Source organism: Heloderma suspectum, chromosome 1 (genome assembly GCF_057233095.1).
Source record: "Heloderma suspectum isolate Gila_16-S chromosome 1, 16-S_ref, whole genome shotgun sequence".
Classification (NCBI taxonomy): Eukaryota; Metazoa; Chordata; class Lepidosauria; order Squamata; family Helodermatidae; genus Heloderma; species Heloderma suspectum.
Window position 1 is genome coordinate 119,870,775 of NC_139458.1, and position 27,812 is coordinate 119,898,586.

Sequence of the window (27,812 nt, forward strand, 5' to 3'; positions counted from 1 at the left end):
TTTGAGAGAGACAGAACTAAACCACAGTACTTTATAACCTATGATAGCCTCATTGGGAGGGAAAGAGGAAACTGAACACACCTGAAAGCAACTAACAGCACAATCCTATGCATGTCTACTCTGAAATAAGTCAATGGGACTTTCTCCCAGATTCACAGGATTGCAGTCTAAAGGTACTAGCTTTTTCAGAACACCTAATTAAAAGTATTTCCAGTTGTGACAGTATAGATTTTTCAGTGCAATAAAGAACTGTGACCAATCATCATCACCATCTTTCAAAATTAGCTATCCACTTAGTTCTGGGAATATAAAGTTTGAGAACAGATGACAAAAAAGAATGTAAATCTTACCAATATAAATAGTGTGCTATTCGAATATTTCCTAATGCTCGGGCCAAAAGGAATTTGACTAGAGAGTTGTCCAGATAAGTTTCATATTTTAGTGCCTAAATATATAAAAAAGATCAAGTTTTATCCAGAGTGATAAGCTAAGATTTAAATACAGCTCTCTATTTGAGGGACTACGGAAGAGTAGTGGAACATATAGTTGTAATACTGACTGAAGACAACTTTAGGTGGCTTATTATAGCCAGACATTTGCAGTTTTAGAATTATTTTAAGGGGAAACTATTCCCATTAACTATTCCTGGTAATATAAAACTATTCAACACAAATGGAAGCTACATGTCATTCATAAAAACTCAGCATATGCTTATTTATTTAGGGTCGTATCTAACGCTGTCCTTCCATTCACAGAAGGCTCTTTGATCCATCGGAGGCTTCCATGAACAGAAGCTGAAAGAAGACAATTTTTGCAAATTCTTCCTTTCTCCTGCAGTCCCCCTCGCCACCTCCTATGTTGTTCCAGAGGGCTCCCAACCATCTAGAGTAGATGGGGGACATAGGGGGCTGAAGAAGGAAAGGGGCATCAGCAAAAATGGCCTCCCTCCCCTTTCATTCACAGACACTTCTGCTGGATCCGAGAACCTTTAGATATTTGTATGCTGCCATTTAGTTGGGCAATCGTAACAGCCATGCAAAAATAAAACTACTCAGAAAACAAAAGAATATAAATTTAAATTTAAAATGGCTTTAAACCAGTAAGACAAGCAACAACAAAAACAGCAGAGTTCTGTTCATGTCAGCAACATGAAAACCAGTTTAGATGACATGCTGGAACCCTGGGCAAATAAAAAGGTCTTAACCTAGCACCAAAAGGACATCAAGTTTGGTGCCAGGCAAGTCTCCTTGGATGTCTTACTTGTGGGATGTCACAACATCAGAGGCAGCAGGGGCAGGGCGGGATCACTATCACTTAGTCCAACATACAAATCAAGGAAATGAATTTTACTGCAACCTTTCAAATATTTTTTTTGTATTGTCTGCACACAGTCTCTCCTGGCATTAAGCCTTCCATGATCCTCTTTTCCCTGGCCCTTGCCAAGAGCAGAAGGAGGGAGGGAGGAAGAGAGCATGCATATATCCATGCATACAGCCAATATAGCACTACACTGTTTATTGGACTGAATAACATCCAAACAGAAACAAAGGTTATCCTGGTTGGTCAGCTTTAAAGTAGCAGAATAACCAACTGGGATTGCACGGAGATGGTTAGGGAGCAGAGAGGGGGAGAGGAAAGTTGGGTAGGTGCAGTTTCCTTTTTAGAACAACAGCTACTCACTTCAGGTAAACTACAAACTACAGCTTAGATTTATTTGACTAAGTATCACAATAACTAAAATATTACACTTTCAAAAAGTTAAATGATCCATAATTATTTTTTCCCTTTAATGTAAATGTTTAATGTAGTATTCATCTCACCTGCACAAATTGGGGAAGAATGTCAGTAAGTTCATCATCACTTATTGCCTCAATCCACTGCACAGCTTTTGTTCTTACTTCCTGATCTGCAAAACTACAAGACGTAAGATCTGTAATGAACTGTTCTTCATTTAACTTTGACAACAGCATACATCTCTTGCAGTTTTTGGAATGAATACCATTATATTTATTGAGGGAGAATCTAAAGCAATTTCCAATCTGTACAAGAAGGTGCTATACATCTGTAGGAGACCTAAGTAAATTGTCTTGAGAGTTCTCAGCATCAACAGCTTACTGGGACTCCTAAAAATATTCTCAGAATGCAATGGTTTAAAAGCCACCCTTATTATCAATAGATATATCAGAGCCAAAATATAGTGAATTGCACCTAGTTTAATACAAGTAGCAAGTCATCCTCTCTCTCAAAAGATACCCCATCAAGAAACTGTAGTTGTAAACCATACTGAACTGATAAGAGATATCAGCAATCTTAAATAGCAATGTATCTGCCTGCAATACTAGCTTAACATTATTTCAATGTCAACATTAACACTGCAGTGTTCTGATGCAGTGGCTAGGATGTTCCATCCCACTAATTTGCTGGCACAGCACCCTCAGGATCAGGCTGTAAGCTTAATAAAGAGTAGTAATTTAGAACTGTAAGCCCTACAAGAGGAGAATTTAATCATTTTGTGGCCTCTAAACAAACATTCATGTGGCAACAGAAACTTTTGTTAAACCAGCAAACTGTCAGCAAGTGAATGAATTATTAATGCAGCCTGTACTTTTAATTTGAAGAAAGTGCTTAATTGCTCACAACTTCATCACTTTTCAATGCATTTACGAGTCCTGAAATTAACATTTTGACTTACGTGGAGTCCAGTAATTCTAATGCAGTCAGAGGAGGCAAGGGTGGCCACTGTTGAAGCAGCAAATATATTTCAGGGAGAGTTGTTAAATCCCAATTTGGTGCACTGGCTAACACCTTGGGAAGACTATTTGCATCCGTATGGCAATAATGTCGTTTCTCCCACAAAAATGCTTTATCCTTCCGAGATAGTCTACAAAAAAGAATTCAAAACATCTTTGTTAGTTCATAACAGCAACTAAAGTCATTACAGCAATTAGAGGCCATGTCAAAGTGCACTTTTATCACTGTATTCCTTCTGGGAAGGAAAACAACCCCCAAATTAAGTGAAACACAATGTTCTGATGTGAAGAGATCTAAGTAAATAGAAAAAATGTTACCCAAAATTTCATTGGAGCTTTGAAGTACAGCTGCTTTTTTTTACATTTAGTTGTGTGAATGAATGGCCATTATAAATAAGGTAATTATCACTGTCTGTATGTTCTGCATTTCAATTCTCTTTGACCTCACTATTTACAATCCCCTCCACGTATGTACGTATGTTAGCCTTCCCCAATCTGGTCTCCTTCAGATGTTTTGGTTCAGCTCTCACCAGCCCCAGACAACATGGCTAATGGTCAAGAGTTCTGGGAGTTGTAGTCCAGAACATCTGGAGGGCACCAGGTTGAGGAAGGACAACATATATGCTTGGAAGCCACTTTGGGTTCCTTGCAAGAGGAAAAAAGGCAGGGTATAAATGCAATAAATCAATAAAATAAATAAATTTGGAACTCAGGATAACACTTCATGCATCTGTTAAAGGGAGCTGTAGTGCATGAAAGGGTGTGCCGTAATAAATTTGTTAGTCTTTAAGGTGCTACAAGACTGTTGTTTTATACAGTCAGAACAGTAAAGAAACACTTTTAGGCTACTTCCTTACTAGGCACTTTGGTACTGCTAAGGCGTTTTTTCACCTTCTGGAAAGGGAATTAAAATGGTCATTCCACATAGCACCTAATATAGCACTGTATTCCCCATAAAATCCAGCCATTTCCATTCTGCTGGGTAGGATTCTACTGTGTTTACCCAGAAGTAAGCTCCATTGCGTCAAAGCTCCTATTTGTCCCTGCCACTTTAATTGATAGCTTTTTTCATGCCCCATTCTTTTAAAGAGCTTTTGCCTCTGTAATTAGATGCTTCTTGTTCACTCACATAGCAAATCAGTTCCTGTTCCCTGTACTGAGTAGGGGGCTTTAATTACTGGTTTCCTATGTGCACCCAGAGCAGTTTCTCCTTAATTTTGCAACAGTAATAATGCAAAAAACAAAACAAAAAACCAACGCAGCCCTAGCTACAAAGATAAAACCAATAACTACCCCTCCCCACCAACACACATACTATACACAGGAGATATTAATGTAATGCAACATTCACACAAGTGAATGAGAAGCAACTAATGATAGGGGCAGATGCCATTTTAAAATAAGGGGCAAGGAGGAACCTTCTAATTAATGGGAGAAAAGTCTCAATAAAGTCCGCAAAAAGACAAACTGGCATCGCAACTGCATTTTAAAAAATTGCTACAATTTGATCTGCAAAAAAGACAGAAGGACAATATAGCTGACACTGTAAAGCAACTGTTTGGCAGGAACAATGTCTGAATTCTCTGTAGAAACAAATATCCAATTCAGAGAAGAGAGCGAGTATGGAAGTAACATCAGTAATCCTCATATGGGGTGAGACATTCTCTCAGGTTTGAAGGATTTAGATGCTTTTTCAGCATCTTGTTGTGTCTCAGAAACAACTGATTGCCCATGCAACTGCTGAATAAGATCCATCAACTCCTAAACAGAAGGTGGGCTATGACATTCTGTACCATCTGAAGTTTTTGGACACCTGAGGAAAATTCTATGTAGAAGCACTACAGTAGACTATCAGTCATTAATTTTACAAATACATGAATGATGTTTGCCAGACCTTTGGCTCAGAGGGCATGCTATCAGCACCTCAGATAACAGATTAAAAGGTGTTCCTTGACACAGACACAACTTGAGCTTCCAGAAGTAATATTATTTCTAGGGCCGAACCACTCCCAAGCTACAAGCTTGAACTTTGGGGTGGTGGTAAGAAAGCTCCATTGATGTTAGTTAACTACTAGTGCACTGACACATATTTCTTTCTTGAGCAAGGTGCTTGAACAGGTGTTTGCTGTGCAATTCCAGGTGTGCTTGGATGAAACCGATTACCGGGATCCATTTCAGTAGAGTTTCAAGCCTGAGTGGTTATTGTTTTCTAGCACAGAAACTGTTTGAGTCACCCTGATGGATGACCTTCACCAGGAGAAGGACAGGGGGAGTGTGACCTTGCTAATTCTCTTGGATCTCTCAGCATGGTATCTGGATAATTTCTCTAGACTGGAGTTGGAGACATGATGTTCTGATGGTTCCTCTCCTATCTAGGACAGAGACCACAGCTCAGTACGTAGAGCACATACTCTGTATGTGGAGAGCCACAGGTTCAGTTCCTGGCATCTCTAATTAAAAGGATCAAGTAGCTGCGATGGGAATAGTCAGAGTAGACAATACTGGGTTACATGGACAAACAGGCAGTTTCCGGTGTTCCTACGGAGGACTGATTTCAGAAGGTGAAGCTAGGGGCTTACTGCTCAATACTGTGGCATTTATGCTATGATGTCCCACAGGTCCCATCTTGCTTTTTAACATCTACAAGAGGTCATCTGAAGTATGGAGCTGGGTATCTTCAATATGTTTGTGATACTCAACTCTTCTTCTGTTTTATAGCAGATTCCAGTGAGGGAGTAGACGTGCTGAATTGTTGCTTGGAATAATGGACTGGACAAGGACCAATACACTGAAGCTCAATCTTATCAAGACGGAGGTACTGTTTGTGTGTCATCTAGCCAGGAAATGGTATTCAACTTCTTCATTAGTTTCAAATAAGCTGCGAGGCTAATTGGCAACAGTTGTTAGAAACACATCTCATCAGTGCTTAAAGAGCTTCCCTGCCCATTTCCAAGCACAATTCAAATTGCTGCTGCTTACACTCAAAGCCCTACCTGGCTTGGGATCCTGAGGGAATGTCTTCTCCCACATCAACCTGCCTGTACATTAAGATTGCTTTGGAGGCCCTTCCTCCAGGTGTCCCAGCTATCTGAGGTAAAGCAGATGACAAGCAGAAAGAGAACCTTTACAACTGTAGAGCTCTGCTTAGGGAGGCTCACCTGGCACCTATACTTTTAAGCACCCACTGAAGATCTATTTTATTTTCCTAGGCTTTGAACTGCTGACATGTTTTGTTTTGTTCTCTATCTCTGCTAGATTGTTTTATGGTTTTTAAAATTGTTTATGGCATTTTCATGGCTTTGGCTACTGGGCGGTATAGAAATGTAATAAATAAATACTTGTAAAGTGCCCTGAAAATCTGTAATTGAAGGGCAGTTTTGACATTTTTAAAAACTCAACAGATCAACAAAATCTCCACTCCTGTAAAAGCCAGTCCCCAGTAACATCTCTTGCATCATATCTGTGTTCATTTTCAGCCTGTTCTCCCTCTTTTGCCCAACCAGAGCTCCCAGACAAGAGTTAAAACAATGCCAAATTAAAAAGGGGGAAAATATCCTATCCTACACTGCTTGGAGCTATACTGCGATGACATGTTCTATCAACTTCCCTACAAAGGGAATAATAGTGATGGGTCTAGTCAGGGTCATCATGATCTACAGATGCTTTGAAGTAATGAATGGTTGACCTTTCCTTAAGGGAGCAGGAAGCAACTCTCCTTCAATCAGGCACTAATAATCCCATCCCAACTTTTCCCTCCTCATTTCACCCCAACAGAATGGTAATGAGCCAAGGTCACATGTGGTTCCCTACATTACCTGGAGTTATGTCAAAATCCAAGTTGTATATGCAACAAAAATGAATGCAGGGGCAATGGTCGTACATGACAATCTACATATGGGTTGCATGCTCTCTAGTACACTCTAGTATTTCTTATAGGAATGTGAGATTCCGAAGTCTGGAAAGATTATACCACATCTTTACAAAACTAAGTTTGGGGAGATTAGATTTAGTCAGAACTCTGAAAGACAGAAGAGATACTTGAAATCCAATAAACTATAACATTTTGAAAATGTATATTTAATTAGAAAGGTGATTATATCCTAACTGTGTAGAATGGCAAAGCACGAATACAACATACCCAAGTGTACCCTCTTTGGAAAGAATGGAAAGAAGACGCTCTCTTGAATTTTTTTCCAATGTTTCTATGGAATGACATGTGGAACTGTTTGCCACTTGAGGAATTTTATATATAATATCAAATGGTAAGGAAGGAAAGTCAACCTGAAAAGTTAAAAAGCACATTAATATCTAAGCAAATTATAACATGAACTAACCTGCTGGCACCTCAGAAACTCTTTCAGTACCCCAATTTCAACCTTTTCTCCATCAGAACCTTTTCCCAACTACCATCATACAATAAAAATCACCACCAAGACCAAAGCCAAAGGACATAAATACTAAGAGGAGCTTGTAGTGTGTGAAAGGTTCTCACAAATAATACATATAGTGGGGATAGACACAGGACTAATGTTTGCATATGCAGTTATTCATTGGAAATGCCTTATGTCATACTATATAAAAACAGAACATTCGGTAAATCAATGTTCACCACAACCACTAAGTTTAATTTATTGTCAATATAATGTATATGAACTTTGTGTCTTTTCTTTGGTTTCTGGCCTATGCATATACACAACTATGCAATCCAAAACAACCATGTGCACCAACAAAGGAAAAATGCATGCTCAACTGAAAACTCAAGTCATTCACTGCAGCCACTTCAACTGCTACTAAGCGATACCTTTTCTATACTGAACAGCACTTTGCCTCCCTGATTGTGGAATGTCCTTTGTGAAAAACTTCAAAAACACCATAGGTAGTCTTCATTTTATTTCACTGGCAGGGGGATACCTGGGTTTTATCTTACCATCAGGGACATGCCTGAACAGAGTTCTGCTCAGAATATTCCCACTGGTGAAAACAGGGGAGGTGATTTTTGCCAATTCTCTCCTCCCTCTGTAGCCCCCAGTGTCACCTCCCCAGCTGTTCCAGAGGGTCCCCCAATCCTCCAGAGCAGATTTCTGGGACACATAGGGGACTGCAGGGGGAGGAGGCAAATCAGTGAAGACGCTTGCAATATGAAAGCAAGCAGCCTTATCCGGAGTTTGGATCTAATAAAGTAAATCTTTTAACGAAAGGAAAGGACTAGACAGAATAGGGTCACAATATTACCATAAAACTGAGCCCTTGTTTCCATACACAATAGAATGTGGTGGACTAAATGAGGCTGCAACTGGATGAAGCCATTTTTAATGTTCCCCAAACTCCTTACAAGTTTTTAAAAAACCCTAAGAGATTCTAGCCCAATCGTGTCTCAACTACTTTAGATCTCTTGTAGGGTTTCTTATGTAGAGGAGCATTCAAATGTGTGGTCCCCACCTAGTCTGAAGTATTACAGCTTAGTTATACTGCTTCTACCACCTTATTCCACTGCATGTGTAGATCAGGCTTTACATGTTACCTTTTTGTATACACAGTTCTATATTCTTGTGCAAAGATGTGTTTGTGTTATGGAATTGTATCAGTTATGGAATTCTGAAAAGCTGATTTCAGAAACCATTTTCCAATGTATCAGGATGGTAAAAAAAAAAATCTGTATCCCTGGGTTATGCACACATCCTAGCACAAAAGCACATACCTGTGGTTAAGAAAATGTAATGTATAAATCCCCCAAACAAAATATTTTAACACAGAGATCTTTAAGTCTAAACTCTCACAGTCAAGCAAGACCAAAAACGTTCCGAAACATTTGTATTACTATGGAATTGGCTTTGATCGTTTGTGTGTGCCTAGAGTAGATTAGGTAATCTAGTCTTGTGTGGCCTAGAACAGACTGAGACAAAAGGGTAAAGGAGAAAAGAGGCAGATATACATTGTTTTTGAAAGATTCCAAGGACTGACTAGACATGGTACTCAAATGAATAAACAGATGTCATTGGAAAAGAGACCATTTATTACTACCCACAGGATTCTAGATAGCATACAAAGACTTTTCAACGCAGTTAAGAGGGAAATAGCACTACCTGCAATACTATTCTTTCCATTAGATTTCCTTTTTTATGGGACACTACAGGAACAACGTTTGTGGAAGGCGTCCAAAGGTGTAAAAGTTTAGTTCCACAAGTCAACATTCTAAAGACACAAAACCAAGAAGAATTTAATATCATGTGCACATTTCAACAGAAAGTAGTAACAACAGTGTCTGGAAAACAGAAAGACCTATCAGTTACAAAGTGATGGCAGTTTGCTTACAGGGACAATATTTACTTGTGACATCCAAATAAATATCCAATTTCAGCAATTATTATTGGATTCAATGTAAAGGAAGAAAAAGCATGCCAGAGGTCACATTCTCTTCACAGAATCAGCCTAAGGACAGGTTCAAACACATCAGGAACACCCTCCTTCCCCACCCATATATAGAGCTAATGTCCAGAGAGGTCCATATGCAAGAAAACCTGATATAACAGAATCTCTCCACCCTCTGCAGTGCCCTTCCTAACTACATTTTGCTGTATTCTTACATGTGTTAGAAAATAAGTGTATGCTCTTTCTTTGTGAAGTGAATCAAATAAATTCAAGCATGGATGTTAAAACAAGCTGCCAATTGTTGTTGTTGTTATTTATATAGCACCATCTATATACATAGCACTTCACAAAGAAAAAGTATGATAGGTTCTGTCAAGAATGAGGGTAGTAGACGCCGAAGCCATGATGGCCGATCGGGTTGTCACGTACGAAGTAGCCACCTGGAAGCTGATTGTGTTTTGACCGTTTCTCAGCCCGGCAGCTCAAGGCCACACTCTGTTCTGGCTAATTGGGGAAGTGATAACAGCTGTGTCTGGTGGGAAGATTCAGTCTCCTTGGAGGGTGGAGTGGGGTGTCTTGGGAGAGGGCTATGATTGGGTGTTTCAAATCTGCCTTGAGTTGCTAGGGCTGGGCAATAAAAAGGGGGGCAAAGAAAGGGCAGGCGTCTCTTCTTTTGCCCTGACAACACTAGAGTGTGTTGCTGCTCGATGGCTATTGTGAGAGGCCCATACTTTGGTATGTATAGGATAGATTAGCTAGATTTATTGTTTTGCTCCTGGGAGTGTGTGCCCAGCTGATTGGCATTTCTGGCTTTTGGGTATTTTATCTTGCTTGTAATTTCCTGTACAACCTAGCCCCTCCCCTTTCCCTTCCTCTTTGTTCCTTTCCTCTAATAAACTTTTATCCAACTTCCAGTTGGTGTGGTGTGTCCTGCATAACTTCAGTGCTAAATACAGTGCCTATTGGCCTGGGAGAGAAGCTACTGGGTAATCTTGGGAAGACTTGTGGCCATGTTGGGCCTGGCCCACCTCGCAGGATTGTTGGGGTGAGACCAACAATCCTTCACAGGTTCCTACCCCAATGGGTTTACAATTTAAAATGAAACCTAACAGTAGAAAATCCAGTCTGATGTTCACTTGGATAACTAACAAGGATAAGCCTCTACAACATCATGCAGACTTATGTCAGACAAAGGGGAGAAAGTACTGGAAACTGAAGAATTGGTAGTGGAAACAGAAGAATTGGTAGTGAAGAATTGGTAGTGCTAGTACCAATTGCTAGGTTGGTACTGTAGTACAACTGATGCTGCAAACCTGTGAATTAGGCTACTTGAATCCTATTGACTTCAATTGGACTAAGGCAGTCTATTTGCCAAGACTGCAGCCAATAATATTTACTTAGTTCTCAAAAGTATCTCAATTCCAAATATGTAGCCACCTTACACTGTGGCCTGATTCAGATATAATGAAGGAGAATACTTTTTGAATATATTAATCAAAACAGAAGTGACAGGAATCTACAGTCCCACTTATACTATGCACATGAATTTCTTTTTCCAATCTGTTTAGTTCAGCTTTGTGGTACAGTAGAACCTGACCCCTAACACACAGTACTATTTGGCATAGAAGATACTTTGATTACTTACCGGCTAAAATCAAAGAGAGGTAAGGAAACGTGACCCAACATCTCTGGGCCTTTTCTCTGTTTATTTGAATCAGGTGAACCACCATTTTGATTCAATATTCCAAACAGAGTAAGGCATAAGATAGATTCTAACGGCAACTGAGAGATCTGGATGGGAAAAATTATTCTGTAAAATAAAGAACTGGATTGTTAGGGGATCTGTTGAAAATACAGAGTTTTTCACTTGTTCAAATACCGCTTCATAGTACAGCTACAGAGGGTTGCACTGCTGCAATCTCACTAGTCCTTGCCTTACTTCACTGAAAACTCCTCTTTATGTGGACAAAATAATATTCATTGCAATATCTATAAACATCACTGACATTGTACCACGAGAAGAAGCACTGACAAATTGTACCATGAGAAGAGAGGGAATAGCATGCATCAACTGACTACTGCGAACTCAAGTTTTAATGCAATGAGGGTTGTTTCAAACAAGACTAATTTTCCTACATACATATCACTTCTGTGTAGGAAACTATTTGCTACACGTGACAAAGCAAATGCCTATTTTGTTATGTGCATGTGTATCACACAAAACTAACTCCACACAGGATTCCTCAGAATTTTCTATATGGGAATGACTTCTACATGGGAAGAGATCATTATGCATAAAACAATACTGAAAGCCTGTTCATTCAATGCTTGATCCCAGGGTGAGAGTGGGGACAGGACTTGCAGACTTCTTCCCTTGTTCTCCTCACCATGAGTAAAAGTTAACAACTGAACAGTTCAGAAATCTTATGTCCAAATAACATGCATGATTTGTTTAGTCATTAATTTCTACTTGCAGTGAGGGAAGATGGAGACAACCCAGCGAGGAAGCCAATATGGAAGTAAGTATGCAATGCCAAGACCTACTCCTGACCTCACCTCAGGAACAACCTGAGAGCCTAGTAAGGAGCAAATAGATATCTGAACCTCTATACATGGTACTCTGGAATTATTCATATGGGAAACAGCATATATTTCTCTTAGTGATATAAAGAATACCAATGTGTTTTTAAAAAGAAACAACAATTTATATTCTAGTACAATTTCATGTTTCTCCCAAATCCTGCCTCCAAAATCTGATCACTTGGATAATTTTTAAAGTTAAATAAGAAGCATATTCTACTGATTAATTGTCTTTGCCCACCACCCTCAACCTGAACTTTCAAATTATGCTGAAGGGCCTGGTATACTATACAGAATCTCATGCATTGGCTGATCACAGAAAATGGAAGGATTCACAGTATACGATTTCATGGAATCATGACTATTTATTAACAGTCTTAGGGGATCTGACAGATACTACTCAGAGAATTCAGAATACTTTTTATGAATCAGATGAACTAAAAAATAACTTACAGTTCATCCCATTTAATCAAAAAGAAGAAATTCTTATATGTGCCAACCTTCTTGGACTGGACAGGTTTAAATAGATCTCTTCCATTGTGGGTCAAAGAGCAAACCAAGTAGTATTTCTCATAACTGGAAAAGGAAAAAAATGTGGTGAAACAAAGCATTGTGACATACATACATTGGGGGAGGAAGGGTATATTTTAGTTTAATTACTCACGCTGTGACCCAGGCATTGAGAATTCCATGAGCTGCAAATATTGTGAACTGAAGGTGCTCTGTGGCAGTCCATGCTTCTTTAGTGCTTCTCTTACTCTCTGGAGTGTTTAAAGGAGTGCTGCATGAGTTCAAATGGAGTTGAAGAAGACCATAAACTGCTGAGGTCAGCTGATCTATGATCATTTGCAGAGGGTTTTCAGGTTGCAATGAACCTAGATAAGATTTTATTTTATTAGGAAGACAATGATTAAAGCAGCCATTAAAAGACAAAAGAAAAGATTAAGCTTTGTACTTACCAACTGTATTCTTGTTAGCATCATCAGAAGATGTTAAAGGCACCTGTGCAATAATATTTTAAACATTTAAGAATAATCTGACAGTCAAAAACCAATTGTTACACTATTGCTATAAATGCCTGAAACATTGTTCCAGGCATCAGAGCAGGTGCTGTTATTCAGGTATCAAAGCAATTTTGAAATTATCCTAAGAACACTTTGTGAGATTTCCTTCTGGCAACAATCACTATTTAGAATCATAGAATATTAGGGTTGGGAGGGGCCCATAAGACCATCGAGTCCAACCCCCTGCTCAATGCAGGAATCTAAGTCAAAGCATCCCTGACAGATGACTGTACAGATTTAGATCTACAGAGGTAAAAATTAGGGTGCGTCTCATCCACTGCCATGCCACAAGTCCCTCAGCACTCCTAACCTCCACTTTAAAAGCACAGAAGTGGGCCTGGGACTAGGGGATATTCTCACCAGCACTGCTCCAAGGCCCTTCAAGAGCTTGTAAATGCAGCAGCACATAATTCACTCTGCTCTAGAATGGTTTTTACTTTTATGAGGAAGAACGAATTTTCCTTTGACCTCATATTATGTTTGTTGGCAACTGAAACAGAAAATCTGTCCAAATCACTCTCATTCTATCAACTTGTCTTCAGGCAATTTGTGGGACTGAAGGGGATGGGGCTGAGAGTGTGTTATGTACACAGCAGAAAACAAAATGACTGAGCTAATTACCTCAGGACTCTTACTCCTTGGAAGGTTAACTGCTCTTCTTAGCTTCTTTACAGATGTTGTAATTGCAGGAGTCTCTACCCCATCCAAAGTATAGCAAATTTTTCTGACAGCTTTAATGACTGGATCTACTGCTTTAAGCTGGTTCTGGTGAGAAAAGCACATGCCAGAGCAAGTTATATATGTTGCCAAAAATTAAGAGTCTTACCAAAAGTAAAGTCTTAGTGGCAACCTGAGAAAGAATGGCTTTAAACATTACCTGTGGACAAACAGGAATGTGAAAAGTAAGGTTTCAGAACATTTTTCAAAAGAAAAGTATGGTAAGAGCAGGGTAGTCTTCTACAAGGGAGTATTTATTCAATATGGAAGACCTGCAGGGAGGCACCCAGCTACATTGGTAGCATGCCACCAAAGGAGTGCAAGATCTGATCCCTCTCCAAGATACCTGAATGCTAAGTGCTAAGTTCATACCATGATGCTGTTCAGTGGCTTCCACTAAGCAACATTCTGCCAGTCAGTGACATTCTCCAAATTATCTCTTCAGCTACCAGAGCTCTTCCAAATTCCACCCAAATCCAGTGCAAGGATCTCAGTGCTTACCCTTGCCTGGCCCAGATAGTTTCAGCTGCCAAAGTAATGACCATGGAACCAAAGTAGTTTCTTGGAGTTTAAAGGAATCCTAGCCACACTTCAAATTTTAATATGTAGAACAACCTTTCCAGGTTCAAATGAAACATCAGTGAAACTTGGTTGGAATATGCCAACATGAAACTACTGGCATATCATCAAGTTGATGAAAATATGAAGATCATTGAAAAAATACATTATATTAAAAAAAAATAGTGAAAGGGTGATGGGCAGACCAATCCTGTGGCCCCTGGGAGAGCATCCCAGGGACCACAGGGTACAGTGGATTCCCCATCCTGAAGATGTAGACACTCTTATGACTTCAGGAGTGAAAATCCAAGGTTGGGCTGTTCCCCCTCTCGCCCCCTTACACCCACTGCAGAAAGCACTACAGCGGCTGCTCTTCCAAGGTCACAACAGCAAACTTGGGAGAGGTGAAGAAGGGAGTGTTCCAGTGCAGGATCCTACAGCCTCTCCATCCCTGACCAGCACTGGTGAGTTAGACAGGCTCAGAGGCCCCTCTAGCAGAATTGTTTTGTTTGCACAGGAGGAAAAGTGAAATAGTCTCTGTCATTCCTCCTGCCCTTCCCGGCTCTGTCTACCAGGAACACAATCCATAGATTATGCTCTAAGAGCATTTATGTATTTATATTTGTGCCTATCCTTCTCCAAAGGCCCAGGTTGGTAACAGGCTTAAAAATAAAAGGAAGGATACAAATAAAAGGAAATGCAGTTGACTATAAAATACCATCTGAATGGAAGTCATCGGGTCATTTATAAATACTGGTTAAAGGAAACAGTTATGAGAGGGGATGACGTTTATCTGATTGCTCTGTACACAGTTTTGTAGTTCATTCAGACTTCTTGTTCATCTTTCTCATAAAAAACAACTTCAGGGTTTAGTACCCTGAAAACTACACATGAGCACCAATACTGGTTTTTTTGGGGAGGCACATGGATATAGGAAACAAAAAGGATTTTTAAAAAGTAAGAATTGTGGGCAGTGGTGGGGAGACTTGAGGAAGGAAATTACTGTTCTCCTACTTTATCACCGTACCACCACTTCCTAATATATGAAAGTGCCAGCCAACTGCTATAAAGAAACAAGGGGAACTTGAAGAACCCCCAGCCACATGGTTCAACTGCAATTGTGGGTATCTATGTTCCAACAATAAGAGCAAGAGCCTAAAAGGGAACTTGAACTTTGGAAATGAGACTTGGAAAAAATGTTTTACAAAGTGGATAAGATTGTTTGAACAGTCATAACTAGTACATCTCCAGAACACAAGCAGCTACTTGCATATTATCAGCAGTTACTATATTAATCCACTTCTATATATAAATAGTTGCTATAAACTTATGATTAGTGGAGCATGAAATGTATTAGGAAGCACATTAAACAGTGCTTCCTACAGCTTACCTCAGTTTTAAGTAGTTTCTCAACTTGAATATGATAAGCTTCTAACAGCTCCTCAAGAGAGTGGCTGGAACAAACAATTATTATATTACAAGTGGAAGATTTGTAAAAGCAATATACAGACATTGGGATGAAATTATCTAGATCCATTTCAGTCAGGCTTCAGGCTTGGGCATGGGACAGAAACGGCCTTGGTCGCCTTGGTAGATTATATGAGGAGGGCTCTGGATAGGGGTGAATGCTCCTTCCTTGTTCTCCTCAACCTCTCAGCAGCTTTTGATACCGTTGACCACAGTATCCTCCTGGACCGCCTGGAGGGGTTGGGCATTAGAGTCACTGTATTACGGTGGTTCCGGTCCTTCCTCTCTGGCAGGTACCAGAGGGTAGCACTGGGAGAGGAGGTTTCGGACCCGTGGCCACTCACTTGTGGGGTGCCACAGGGTTCCATCCTCTCCCCGATGCTATTTAACATCTATGTGAAGCTGCTGGGGGCTATCATCAGGAGGTTTGGGGTGCGGTGTCATCAATATGCGGATGACATGCAGCTCTACCTCTCATTCAAATCTTCACCAAGGTTGGCCGTAGAATCCCTGTCCAAATGTCTGGAGACGGTGACTGGCTGGATGGGGAGGAATAAGCTGAAGCTGAACCCTGACAAGACCGAGCTACTTTTGGTGGGAGACAAGAGGAGGCTGGGGGATGTTGACCTGGTGTTGAATGGGGTTCAGCTACCCTTGAAAGACCAGGTCCGCAGCCTGGGGGTCATTTTGGACTCCCAGCTGTCCATGGAGGCTCAGGTGTCAGCTGTGAGCTGGACAACTCCATCTGATACGGCAGCTGCGCCCCTTCCTTCCCAACCATCTGCTCCCATTGGTAGTACATGCCCTGGTCTCCTCTTGTTTAGACTACTGTAATGCGCTCTACGTGGGGTTACCCTTGAAGACGGTTCGGAAGCTGCAGCTGGTACAGAACGCAGCGGCTCGCCTGATTAAAGGCAGCTGCCGGCGAGATCACATCACTCTAGTGCTGAAGGAGTTGCACTGGTTACCAGTTGTTTTCCGGGCCAAATTCAAGGTGTTGGTTTTGACCTTTAAAACCCTATATGGTTCCGGCCCAGCCTATCTTAAGGAGCGCCTCCAGCAACACCAGACAGGCTGCTTAACAAGATCAGCCTCGGATGGCCTTCTCTTTGTCCCATCAGCCAGGACAGCTAGACTGGTGGGGATGAGGGAGAGGGCCTTTTCTGTGGTGGCCCCCACTCTGTGGAACTCCCTCCCTAGGGAACTCCGCCATGCCCCCTCTTTAATGGGCTTCCGTCGTGCATTAAAAACGTGGTTGTTCAGGCAGGCATTTGGGGTGGGTTAGGGTATTTTAGAAAACGTTTTTATTGTAGAATGTTATTGTTTTAAACTGTTTTATTATACACTGTATATCGCCCAGAGTGGCTGGGTGACCAGCCAGATGGGCGATTAATAAATTTAATAATAAATAAATAAAATAAATTTAATAATAAATAAATAAAATAAATTTAATAATAAATAAAATAAATTTAATAAATAATAAATAAATTAGTTTGATTACAAAGGATATTATGACATAGTGGTTACCTTTGAATGCTCTCTTTGAAAAGTTTTTCTGCATGACAGAGATATTTGGTCAAATCTACTGATGTCTCATCATCATCTCCCTAACAACAGGAAATATGCAAGTTATTTCATTACCAATATTCCACCTGGTTCTTCTAAACATAAAGGCAACTCAAAAAAGTAATCTACACATGGATAGCAAACTGCTTTTTTGATTGAGTTTAGAAAATGAAAAATTTGGCATTTCTCCTGTCTTCTTTAAATACAGAGAAGTACATTCGTTTCTACCTTTCAATATTATTTATTTATTTATTTATTTCATTTCTATACCGCCCAATAGCCGAAGCTCTCTGGGCGGTTCACAAAAATTAAAACCAAACAACACACAATAAAACAATTTAAAATATATAGAACATTAAAACCACAATATAACAATACAACCACAATAAAACCTAGCAGCAGTACAGGAATTTAAAATACAGATTTAAAACAGCAAAGATAAAAATTTAGAAAGCTAAAAAGCCTGGGAAAATAAAAAGGTCTTCACCTGGCGCCGAAAGGAGTACAATGTAGGCGCCAGGCGAACCTCACTAGGGAGCTCATTCCAGAGCCGGGGTGCCACAGCAGAAAAAGCTCTCCTCCTAGTAGCCACCCGCCTCACTTCCTTTGGCAGGGGCTCACGGAGAAGGGCCGCTGATGATGATCTTAAGGTCCGGGCAGGCACACGTGGGAGGAGGCGATCCTTCAGGTAACCTGGCCCCAACCCGTTAAGGGCTTTGAATGTTAACACCAGCACTTTGAATCGGGCCCGGAAATGGACTGGCAGCCAGTGCAGCTGGAAAAGTACTGGCATAATATGAGCTCGCAGGCCAGTCCCTGTTAACAATCTTGCTGCCCTATTTTGGACCAGCTGAAGTTTCCGGACCGTTTTCAAAGGCAGCCCCACGTATAACGCATTGCAGTAATCCAGACGAGAAGTTATCAGAGCATGGATAATTGTAGCTAGGCTATCTGTGTCCAGATAAGGGCGTAGTTGGTATACCAGCCTAAGCTGATAAAAAGTGCTCCGTGCCACTGAGTTCACCTGTGCCTCAAGTGACAGTTCTGGATCCAAGAGCACCCCCAAACTACAAACCTGATCCTTTAGGGGGAGTGCAACCCCCTCCAGAACAGGTTGAATATCACCTAGCCAGGCAGACGAACCACCCACTAACAGTACCTCCGTCTTGTCTGGATTGAGTTTCAGTTTATTAGCCCTCATCCAGTCCATTACCGTGCCCAGGCACTGGTTCAGAACAGCCACTGCCTCACCTGGGTTTGATGAAAAAGAGAGGTAGAGCTGGGTGTCATCCGCATATTGATGGCACCTCAGCCCACACCTCCGGATAACCTCCCCCAGCGGTTTCATGTAGATGTTAAACAGCATGGGGGATAAAATAGAGCCCTGTGGAACCCCATGGCACAATTGCCATGGCACAGAGCAATAATCCCCCAGCACCACCTTCTGGAATCGGCCATCCAAGTAGGAGCAGAACCACTGTAGTGTAGTGCCTCCAACTCCCAACCCAGACAACCTATCCAGAAGGATACTATGGTCGATGGTATCGAAAGCCGCTGAGAGGTCCAGGAGAATCAACAGGGTCGCACTCCCCCTGTCCCTCTCCTGGCAGAGGTCATCCCACAGGGCGACCAAGGCAGTTTCCGTTCCAAAACCAGGCCTGAAGCCCGATTGAAATGGATCTAGATAATCCGTTTCATTCAAGAGTGCCTGGAGCTGTCCTACAACCACCCGCTCAAGCACCTTGCCCAGGAAGGGTTAAATATTCTACTTAAGGGTGGCTGTAAAACCTACTGTGTTTCATAGCATCCTCACATTTCTACTGACTTTGCTCAGCATGCATAAATGTAGCATTTTAAAATCACAAAACCACAATTTTGATCACAAATTCACAAGTTCAATTTCACTGATGTCTTCACCTTTAGCTTCACCAATGAGACTACTTCACCTCTACAAAGACTTTTTTTTAAGGCATAGTCCAGGATCTAAAGAGCTCCATGCATATACCCAAAGTTCGTATGTGTGAGCAGGGAGTTTGCATTTTTTGGTTCCACCTGTAGTGATGACTGCAGTTCTAAGGGTCCCCTGACCTCTAAGGTGCTGGGTAAATTTGCAACCCATCTTCTGTGAAAGCAGAACCTTGCAAGATGAGAATGGCTGATGTTTAGTTGGCTTAAAAATCTGCTGAAGTATTTCAGTAGGACTGTTTGAAATTTATTGTAACAAAAAAGGGAAGGAACCTTCCTATTTCTTGAATTAGATTCAAGAAAGACTACTGCAGTTTCTTAAAAGCTAAAAAAACTTACCAAGAAAATTAGATTATCATCTCAACATGCTGAAAATGACCAAAAAAATCCTTTGTTTAGGAAACAGTGATGTATTTTGTTTGGGAATATGATACAATATACACACAACTTGGATCACTATCTTTCCTTACTTCTTGTACAGAAGTAAGGGGCTGCAATGATTTAAAAAAAAATCTTAATTGGTATATATAACAAGAATAAATTTGGTTATTCTTCAGTTCCAAGTCAGAGTGAGAGCAAGGAATGTGTGTACTCTCAATAATATGCATGAAATCAGTAAACCATGGTTGTTTTGAGAATGCATGTTTACTTTGTACTTACTGTTCGTGCCAGATCTCTGCATATAACATTACGAGTCAAGAGCTGCAGTTTAATCTCTATATCCCACTTTCGGCAGTTCTGAATGTATTCATGGCTTCCAACACTGTGCGTACTGTTAAATAAATGAATGTTGTGGTTACCTACCATTTCAAATTTGCAATGAGCTTTTAAAAACATCTTCCTGCAAAAAAAAAAATTAAAAAATGGTGCCTAGAATCTAGAAGTCAATATTATGATCCAGTGCAGACATAACATCTCCCAATCTCTTAACCAAGGTTAAAAGATGGGGCGTGCCTTGTAGGCCTATGTCCTCCCTCCTCCTCTCTCCCATATTAGTCCCCCACCCCTCCCTTTTAGCGTTAGTACTGTATTTGCACGGAGATTTAATACTAAATATAGTTAGCTTTAAACCAGAGTTTGAATCCAGCTTCCCCTGGTTTGAAAGGCTTATGGTTAAGAGGTTATGCATTTCTGGCTGTGCCCATGTTAGGAATAGTCTATGGTTGGAATGCCAGTCCCATGTAAAGCATGAATGGACCCTGATCAATCACATTTCTCAAATAAAATAACTACAGCCACAAGTAAACCTGCACATTTCTTTTAGTATTTGTACTTGGAACAGAGAACTCATATTCCTATCTTTGCCTTCTCTATGCTACACAATACTGAATCATTTCTTCAGCATGCATGGCAGAATTTGAAGCGATGGCATAACTAAATGGAATAACTCCTTAACTGACCCATAGGTCAAGATCTGACAAAGAAGTTGCAGTAAACAAAAAGGTGACAAGAACTTTATGTTATCTTTAAAATAAATAAGAGTCAGGTATATACTTTTGCAAGGAGCCATCATTCTCAGATAAACCCCAAAAGCAAAACCAGGTTCTGCTTCTGAGAACATGACACATATCAATGGTGATAGCTTCTAAGGTTGTTGAAGCTACTATGACTTTTATAAAACTTGAATTTAAACAAACTGGGCAATGTATGGCTATAACATGAAGTTTTCTAAGGGCGCAATCCTATGGCCGCTAGTCAGCGGCTAGATGACCATAGGATAGGTCGGTTCCCGGGAACCGACCTCTGAGCCCATTCCCTGAGAACTGACCTTCCAGGCAGTGCAGAATGGCCCCATGCTCCGAACAGGAGTGCGGAGCAGCAAAAACGGGGCGTTCCTGGGGCCATGCCAGGGCAGGGAACTCGGAAATGCCGGTACGACACATCCAACGTGTCATCCGGCCGCCGCTTCCCCTGCTCCGACTTCCTGTGGCTAGACAGCCAAAATCAGCTCTCTAGCCACAAATGCAGGGCAGGAGAAGTGCAGAGGGGACGATCCCCTCCGTGCTTTTCCTGCCCTGCCTTGGATAGGCAGTCACCTCCAAGTTCAGAGGTGGCTTCCTATCCCAGTAGGATTGCTCCCTCTATTTACTAAGTTCTTAAAAAAGAATAGGCTGTGTCCAAATGAAAAAACTTCAAGTTAACAGCTACAGCAAACATACACTTTAATTTCTACTGCTCAGTTAGCCCAGCTCCAATTTAAGACTGAAGGTACTTCACATAGTTTAATACTTAAGAATGATTTACCCTCAGTAATGATGATCTAAGCAGTTAAACATTGATAGGAAAAAAAACCCTACTTACTTCTGTAAAACTTCTTCTTCTCCACAAACTTTCAAGATATAACTGCCAATGTCTACATCATTCAAGTCATCATGCACCCAGCAAAGCGCTTGCATTATGATAAGCTCAACTGGAGAACTTGCTGTTTAGAGGAAGAGGGACACAACAGAAAGTAGTAAAGATAATACAGTTTTGTTCTGTCGTAACTGCTTGTGTTTTTTCTGTTTAACAGAGTTTGGAGCAAGTATTTATATTGAAATATACAGCCTTCATGTCTGCTTTGCCATATTAGCACAAAGGATTCTATTATGTGGATTTGTTGATCAGAGAGCACTAGTACAAAGTACCCTGTTTCTACAGACTGCCTTGGGTTTTGGCTCAGAGAAAATGTAGACTTTTTTAAATATTGTATTTGGAGATTTGAGGAGGCCGTATAAACAGCAAAAGCTGACTTGCTCTGCAACAACTAATTCATTCAAGGAAACTAAAAGCATAGCTGATGTTCCATAGCTGCAACAGGCTTGGCAAGCCCAGGGGAAAAAATAGCAGGGTTGTCAGATAAGGTAGGTGGACCCAGAAGTAGTGTCAAAAGACCAGAATATTCAACTGCAAGTTCCAATAAGTGACCTATTCTTCTAAATGTACAGTTAAGAGTCAGGCTTACAACAATTAAGAGATACATTTATCTAGGACAGAATTTGAGGGGCTCACTACCAAGCATTTTCATAGATCATTAGATGAGAGATTTTTTAGCATTCATTATATTCTAGTGTTAATTTTGTAGGGTGTCTTGATTTTAATTACAAAGAATGCCAAGATAGAAATTTAACAATAAACTGTTACAACTTGCTTCAAGCTCAGGGCAGGTTTTTTTAATTGTGAAGAGCGAATAAAGAACTCACCTGGAAATAAGATTATATGCATAACTTCTATCCAAAGACACTATCCTGTGGCACCTTGGTGATTAAGGATCTAATTCAATCGTTGTAACCCAAGACTAAGTTCATCAGATACCACTTAATTAGGCTGGTATCTACAAAACCTTATATCACAATAAACCAGTAAGTGTTTACTGCATCATAGCACTTGGGGTCTTTTAGTGCTATACACTAAGGGTAGCATCCAACAGGGCCACTGTGCTGCTGCCGATTCCGTTGTGCAAGAAGGACCCACGCACAGGGATTTGGTGCTTCATAAAGGAAGCCCTAAAATGAGCAGAAATGCTTGTTTCCAGATCAGGACAACTGGTCTGCCCTGTTCCAGAAACAAGTTGTTTCCCATTCCTATTTGAAGCGCTAAATCTCCATTGTGCAAGTGGTGGGTCCTGCTGGCACTTGGGCAGTGGTGAAGACTGCCTAGGTGTCCACAAAAAAATAGTTGCTAGTGTGCCCATATAAGAATTAAGAGAAACTGCCTTGGGACAAGCCCAGCACAACGTGAGAAAACCCCCAAGTCCTCCTGTATGTTTCACTTCATGCCAAGAGTGACATCCCAGGCTTGTCCCCTCTGAGTCCTCTGGCACATGCAGAGAACTTGGGGAGGGACAGGCTCAGTGGCTACCACATATTGCTGGACTACTAATTCCAAGCAGAAATGTTTAATCCCCACTATAGATTCATGGTGTCCCTGCTCTGGATAGGTCAAGAGCCCAAAGTGTGCTGGATAAAATCTCAAGTACACTGGCCTGAAGCAGGAAGAAACTAGCAGCAAGACTGTATGAATTAGCAGGTATCCTAATAGCAGAGATCCAATTTCTAGGCAGCAGCTGGTCAGCATGCTGCAGAACCTGGGAGAGCTCCCAAGAATAGTTGAAGGTAATCTGAAGTCCATAGTTGAATTGTGTCCTTATATTTCCAAAGAAATCTGAATAAATTAATAAATCATTAGTGCTTATGTAATTTTGCAGGGAATTTATAAGTAAAAAATGCTCTGGCTTGCAGCTATGTACTGTGGCACCACTGTGGCTTCAAGTTGCACCCTTTTGCATTCTCCTCTAGGGAAATGAACAAGATTTCTTCACTAGAAACTTGTTCAGAATCTGGCATTGCAACTCTCTCTTCAGTGGGATTATGGTGAGTTTCCCCTTCCAACTATGTCCAGCTCATTCAAAAGCAGAGGTACTTTGGGGACAGAAGATTCTAGCACAAAGTGACTTCTTAGAGGAGCGGTCACTATCAGGGTGATCTGGGGATCATGTCACAACATGCAGCTACTTTCTGGGGTTTCACTATAAAAAGATCAATGACAGACCCTGTACAAATTTTCAGCTACAAGGGAAACGATTTGTTCTTAATAATTTGTTGTAATTATTTGCTTTAAGAGAGTAGCTGGAATTATTTGGATAGTAAAATATTATATTAGAACAGAAGCCTGTAGATTAGGGACAGTGAACTTCCTCATGTGGCGGTCTGAATTCCCTCCAGTCAACTTCTTGGGGGCCAGACACCATCCTGTCCTGCCATGGCATTTTTCTACCTAGAGTCCAAATGACATTCCCCCCGCTCACCCACACACTCTTCTAGGGTCAACACTGCACCACAAATTCATGCTTCATGTATCCCTCTCTGATGCCCCCTGAAGCAGGTCATTGCATGCTATTGCATGACAGTTCTGCATCTTCTAGGCTCTGCAGGTGAGCTGGGGTGAGTCACCCAAAGGGTTGAAAAACTAGAAGGCACATTCTTTCTCTAACAATGGGTCCCCATCAGGCAATGACATATTTTCCCAGAACCCTTGAGCAATTGCAGACCACTCTTTGGAGGTCCCCCTCCCCCAATATTTCCTGATGGGAGTGGAACCTGCCATGTAAGGGAGTGAGAACCAGCATGTTGTTCTGCTTTTGGGCTAGATAGCACAGCCCACCTTAATCCTGATGGACATAACATGCATAACTGGAACCAGGCCGTAAAATGGAATGACAACAGAGCTGAAAAGTTTAAATTAGCTCCAGTAAAAAGAAACTAGCAAAAAGCCTGCCCCTCTAAAAGTTTCCTGAGACTGTCACCATTAATCAGATACATTTTGTTAGCTGGGAACCTTGTCCTATGATATTTACAAGCAGCTAAAATAAACTGTGAAATAATAACTATTCTCATGACTGCTAATAATTTAGGATACAACTAATTACAGAAACAGAAACTATCATCTTGCCTTAATATTTTGATCTATCGACGCACACTTACAACAATGAAAACACACATACCATCACATGTAAATGTCACTGGCTGTTGGAAACCTTCAATTTCTATTGAAATCTTGATGCTAGAGTTCTCTCCATTGATGTTTCTTTGCAACATGACTGGACTCAACACAAATCCTGAATTTGTATTATGATTGCTATGGTGAAACGTGGTCCTCAACCTGTAAGCAATATGTATATAAATCTCCTGTTCTGATGAAGGTAAATAACAATGCTTACAGCAGTAGAAAAAAAATGAAAACATCAAATAAGCACTACAAAGTGAATCAGGCTGCAATTCTAGATATACTTAATATAGAATTCCCATTGAAATCAGTGCTACTTACTGAGTAAACATAGTCAGGATCAAGTACTTGTTTTATTTAAACACTGTTTTACTATTCTATCAGGCCAATTATTAGCCACCTATCCCTAGAAGTCGAATACTCTATCATTCTCAAACCACCTCCCCCAGTTATATACAAGAAATCCCTGAATCAGTATTTAAAGTGAACACGTTTATACAAATCCACTTTGAAAGAAATTATGCAATCAGAGAAATTCTAGCATATTAATGCTACCCCTCTTACCCCTGCCACCTCTCAGTGAGATAGTTTTGCAATCATTCTCTCTATTTTCAGTGTTCAAGTCTGAGTGCCATTGCTTACGTAGCCAAAATCCCCTGCCACCTCTCAGTGGGATAGTTTTGCAATCATTCTCTCTATTTTCAGTGTTCAAGTCTGAGTGCCATTGCTTACGTAGCCAAAATCCCCCCCCCCCCCACACACACACACACACAAAGAGGGAGGCATCAGCAGGTTTGGGAGAATCCCAAGGTTTGCATAAGTATAAAAATCTTCAGAAAAAATCCTAAGGGGAAGGGAGAAATGTCTCAAAACAGCCCAGTGAGTACTGCCCATGCTCAGTGGCCAAAGAATGCTGACTGAGTGTTGGGAGGGAAAAATGGAAAACCAGGGGTGGGGTGTGGGAATGGAATGGAGTATCATGGAAAAGGAGGATGGAGTAAGAGACACAGAAAGAAAAAGCACAGAGAGAATCATCTCATTGTCTGGATAGGTCATTTCCTGGTTCACATTATGAAGCTATTTTTAAACGTTTCCATGAGCAGAAGTGAGAGCTGCCTATAGAAATCAATGGAATAGTCCAAGATTATTTTAATATAGCCAAGACTGGGCACCGTTGTGTCCAGCCTGCTCCCCACCCCCCACCCCCCAAAGGTAGCAGCAAAGAGAAGAGCTCCTGTTCACCTCTAAGTCCTAATTTAGTGTCAAACATTTAAAAATAAACCTGCTAGTGCAAATTCCAAAGCAATTTGAGTTTATTGTCCCCATATTGCAGGTTGGAAGAGGGGACTGTGCCTGGGAAAGAATGGCTTTTGAGAACCCTACAGTGTAGTTCATGCCAAATACCGCAGGTCAGGCTCTGAGTAGTTTAAAACAACTCTGCAGTGTTGCCCAGAGGCATCAGATCCCCTATTCCAGGTTGGTCTGAGAGAGTAGTATACAACAAATCTGCAGTGTAGTTCACTGTTTATATTCCTATTGCAGATTGGAGGGCTGTTCTGAGAGAGAAGCAGTACTGTAATGTAGTCTACTGTTAATAGATCAGAGGTGGGGCTGGGGCTGGTTTGGATTCCCAGTCAAAAATCCTCCATACCTTGAAGGTTGCACCAAAGGCCACTCCACTTAAATCACCCCATCAGACCTCTTCCCGTGCAAGTGAAGCACTCAGTTCCATGCAGAAACATCACAGACAACTGACTTACATGCAGATTGGTTGCACTTTTAAATGTTGGAAAACTTTTAAAAAATGCACATGAAGACCCACATTGGAGAAAGGACTACTGTCTTTCATGCTAATTTTTGTGCTCGCTCTCTCTCTCTCTCTCTTTCTCTCTCTCTCTCTCTCTCACACACACACACACACACACACAGAGCAACTGGACACCCTGCAGTATTTTATTGCAGGGCTCCGCTTGTATTGCAAGAATAGTGGAATGGCTAAAACTGCCACGCACAGATTTATATGCAGTTAATTCAGAAATCAGTCTCGCCACTTTGCTACTATTTTGTATAAACAAAATTATGTTTGCCTTTATCCTCTCTTAAGTTGACCAAACTAGTGAAAAAAGTTATAACAGGTTGAATGGGCATTTGACCAAGGCATACATGATCGCCACCTGAAACAAAATATCCAAGTCTTATCTTGTAACTAAGGAATGAAATCAGTGCTGATATTTCCTTCCTTAAAGAGGTACACATACTCCACTTGGTATTACATAGAGTCAGTTTGCACTAAACTCCTGCTTACTTTGCGATGGCATCACAAAATGCTGCTTGTTCTTGATTTTGCCCTTCTACATTTTTTAGAAGTTTATTTCTTGTTAGCAGGCTACTGGTCCCACTGTCTGTCTGAAATTTAAGGATAAAGAAGTCAAGCAGTGATAGACACAACACCTATACATCTTCCAAAAATCAGTTATAATTAGAATGCTGGCCTATACAGATCGCAAGCAAGCTGCTAAACAGTCTAATGAGATTCATGAAAATGGCTATGTATAGAAATATTGTTATTATCGGCTTGCTTTGTACTAATAGCAAAATTGCACTGATTTAAGTACACAGTTGAAATTTATTACTGACAACTCAACAGCAGTTTATAGTCAACCCAATTTTATTACAAAATGGACTTTCCAAGTAGATATGGATTTCTGCTCCCCTGCTCCACATATGACACGGGTCTACCTGAAGCAAAGGTAACTAATTTCAGAACAGATCCTTATGTAATTAAGGTAACGTTACTTGAAAAGGGTTGAGCTCTACTATAATATCTGAACAAATATAAGAATATGTTATGCAGTCTTCTTCTTCTTAATCATCATCATCCATACATGTAAGCAAACCCATGTTAATCTATTTCCCAAGATAAATATTCCAGTGTTCAAACTGTCCTCAAAGCTATGAAGAGACTGAAGACCCAACTGTAGCCTAGATTCAAAATAGTGTGGCCACAACATGTGCTTTCTGTATTTGAAAATAAGGTTTTCGGCAGTAATTCCTTCACTGTAATGTGTCTCTATATTAATACCCATTCTATGCTATGTTCAGAGTAGTTCTATCCTTTCAACAAGCCTTCAGAGTTGCAACATCAGATTACTACAGCAGTGGAAGGAGGGCTCAGGGGCTTGCAGAGACAAGTGGAAGGGAGCTGTCCGACTACTACACTTGCCAGTGAAAGGATGCCAATTCTAGCTATTGTGATACTCTGCACTGCACTGTAATAGCTTAAGTTGGGACT

The 27,812-nt window shown here is 40.8% G+C and overlaps 1 protein-coding gene across 1 annotated transcript in view; it reads right to left on the minus strand.

Moving 5' to 3' along the window:
* Positions 1–27,812, minus strand: part of PIK3C2A (phosphatidylinositol-4-phosphate 3-kinase catalytic subunit type 2 alpha) — a 78,115-nt gene that overhangs the window by 23,358 nt on the left and 26,945 nt on the right. The window contains exons 3-18 of the mRNA XM_084855030.1: positions 26,826–26,926; positions 24,519–24,676; positions 21,338–21,458; positions 19,697–19,808; positions 17,033–17,112; positions 15,429–15,492; positions 13,385–13,528; positions 12,659–12,701; positions 12,364–12,574; positions 12,153–12,275; positions 10,765–10,929; positions 8,834–8,942; positions 6,889–7,031; positions 2,693–2,881; positions 1,821–1,914; positions 351–445 (exon numbers count right to left, since the gene is read on the minus strand). Coding sequence (XP_084711156.1) covers positions 351–445; positions 1,821–1,914; positions 2,693–2,881; positions 6,889–7,031; positions 8,834–8,942; positions 10,765–10,929; positions 12,153–12,275; positions 12,364–12,574; positions 12,659–12,701; positions 13,385–13,528; positions 15,429–15,492; positions 17,033–17,112; positions 19,697–19,808; positions 21,338–21,458; positions 24,519–24,676; positions 26,826–26,926 — 1,952 coding nt within the window. The remainder of the gene's footprint in view (positions 1–350; positions 446–1,820; positions 1,915–2,692; positions 2,882–6,888; positions 7,032–8,833; positions 8,943–10,764; positions 10,930–12,152; positions 12,276–12,363; positions 12,575–12,658; positions 12,702–13,384; positions 13,529–15,428; positions 15,493–17,032; positions 17,113–19,696; positions 19,809–21,337; positions 21,459–24,518; positions 24,677–26,825; positions 26,927–27,812) is intronic.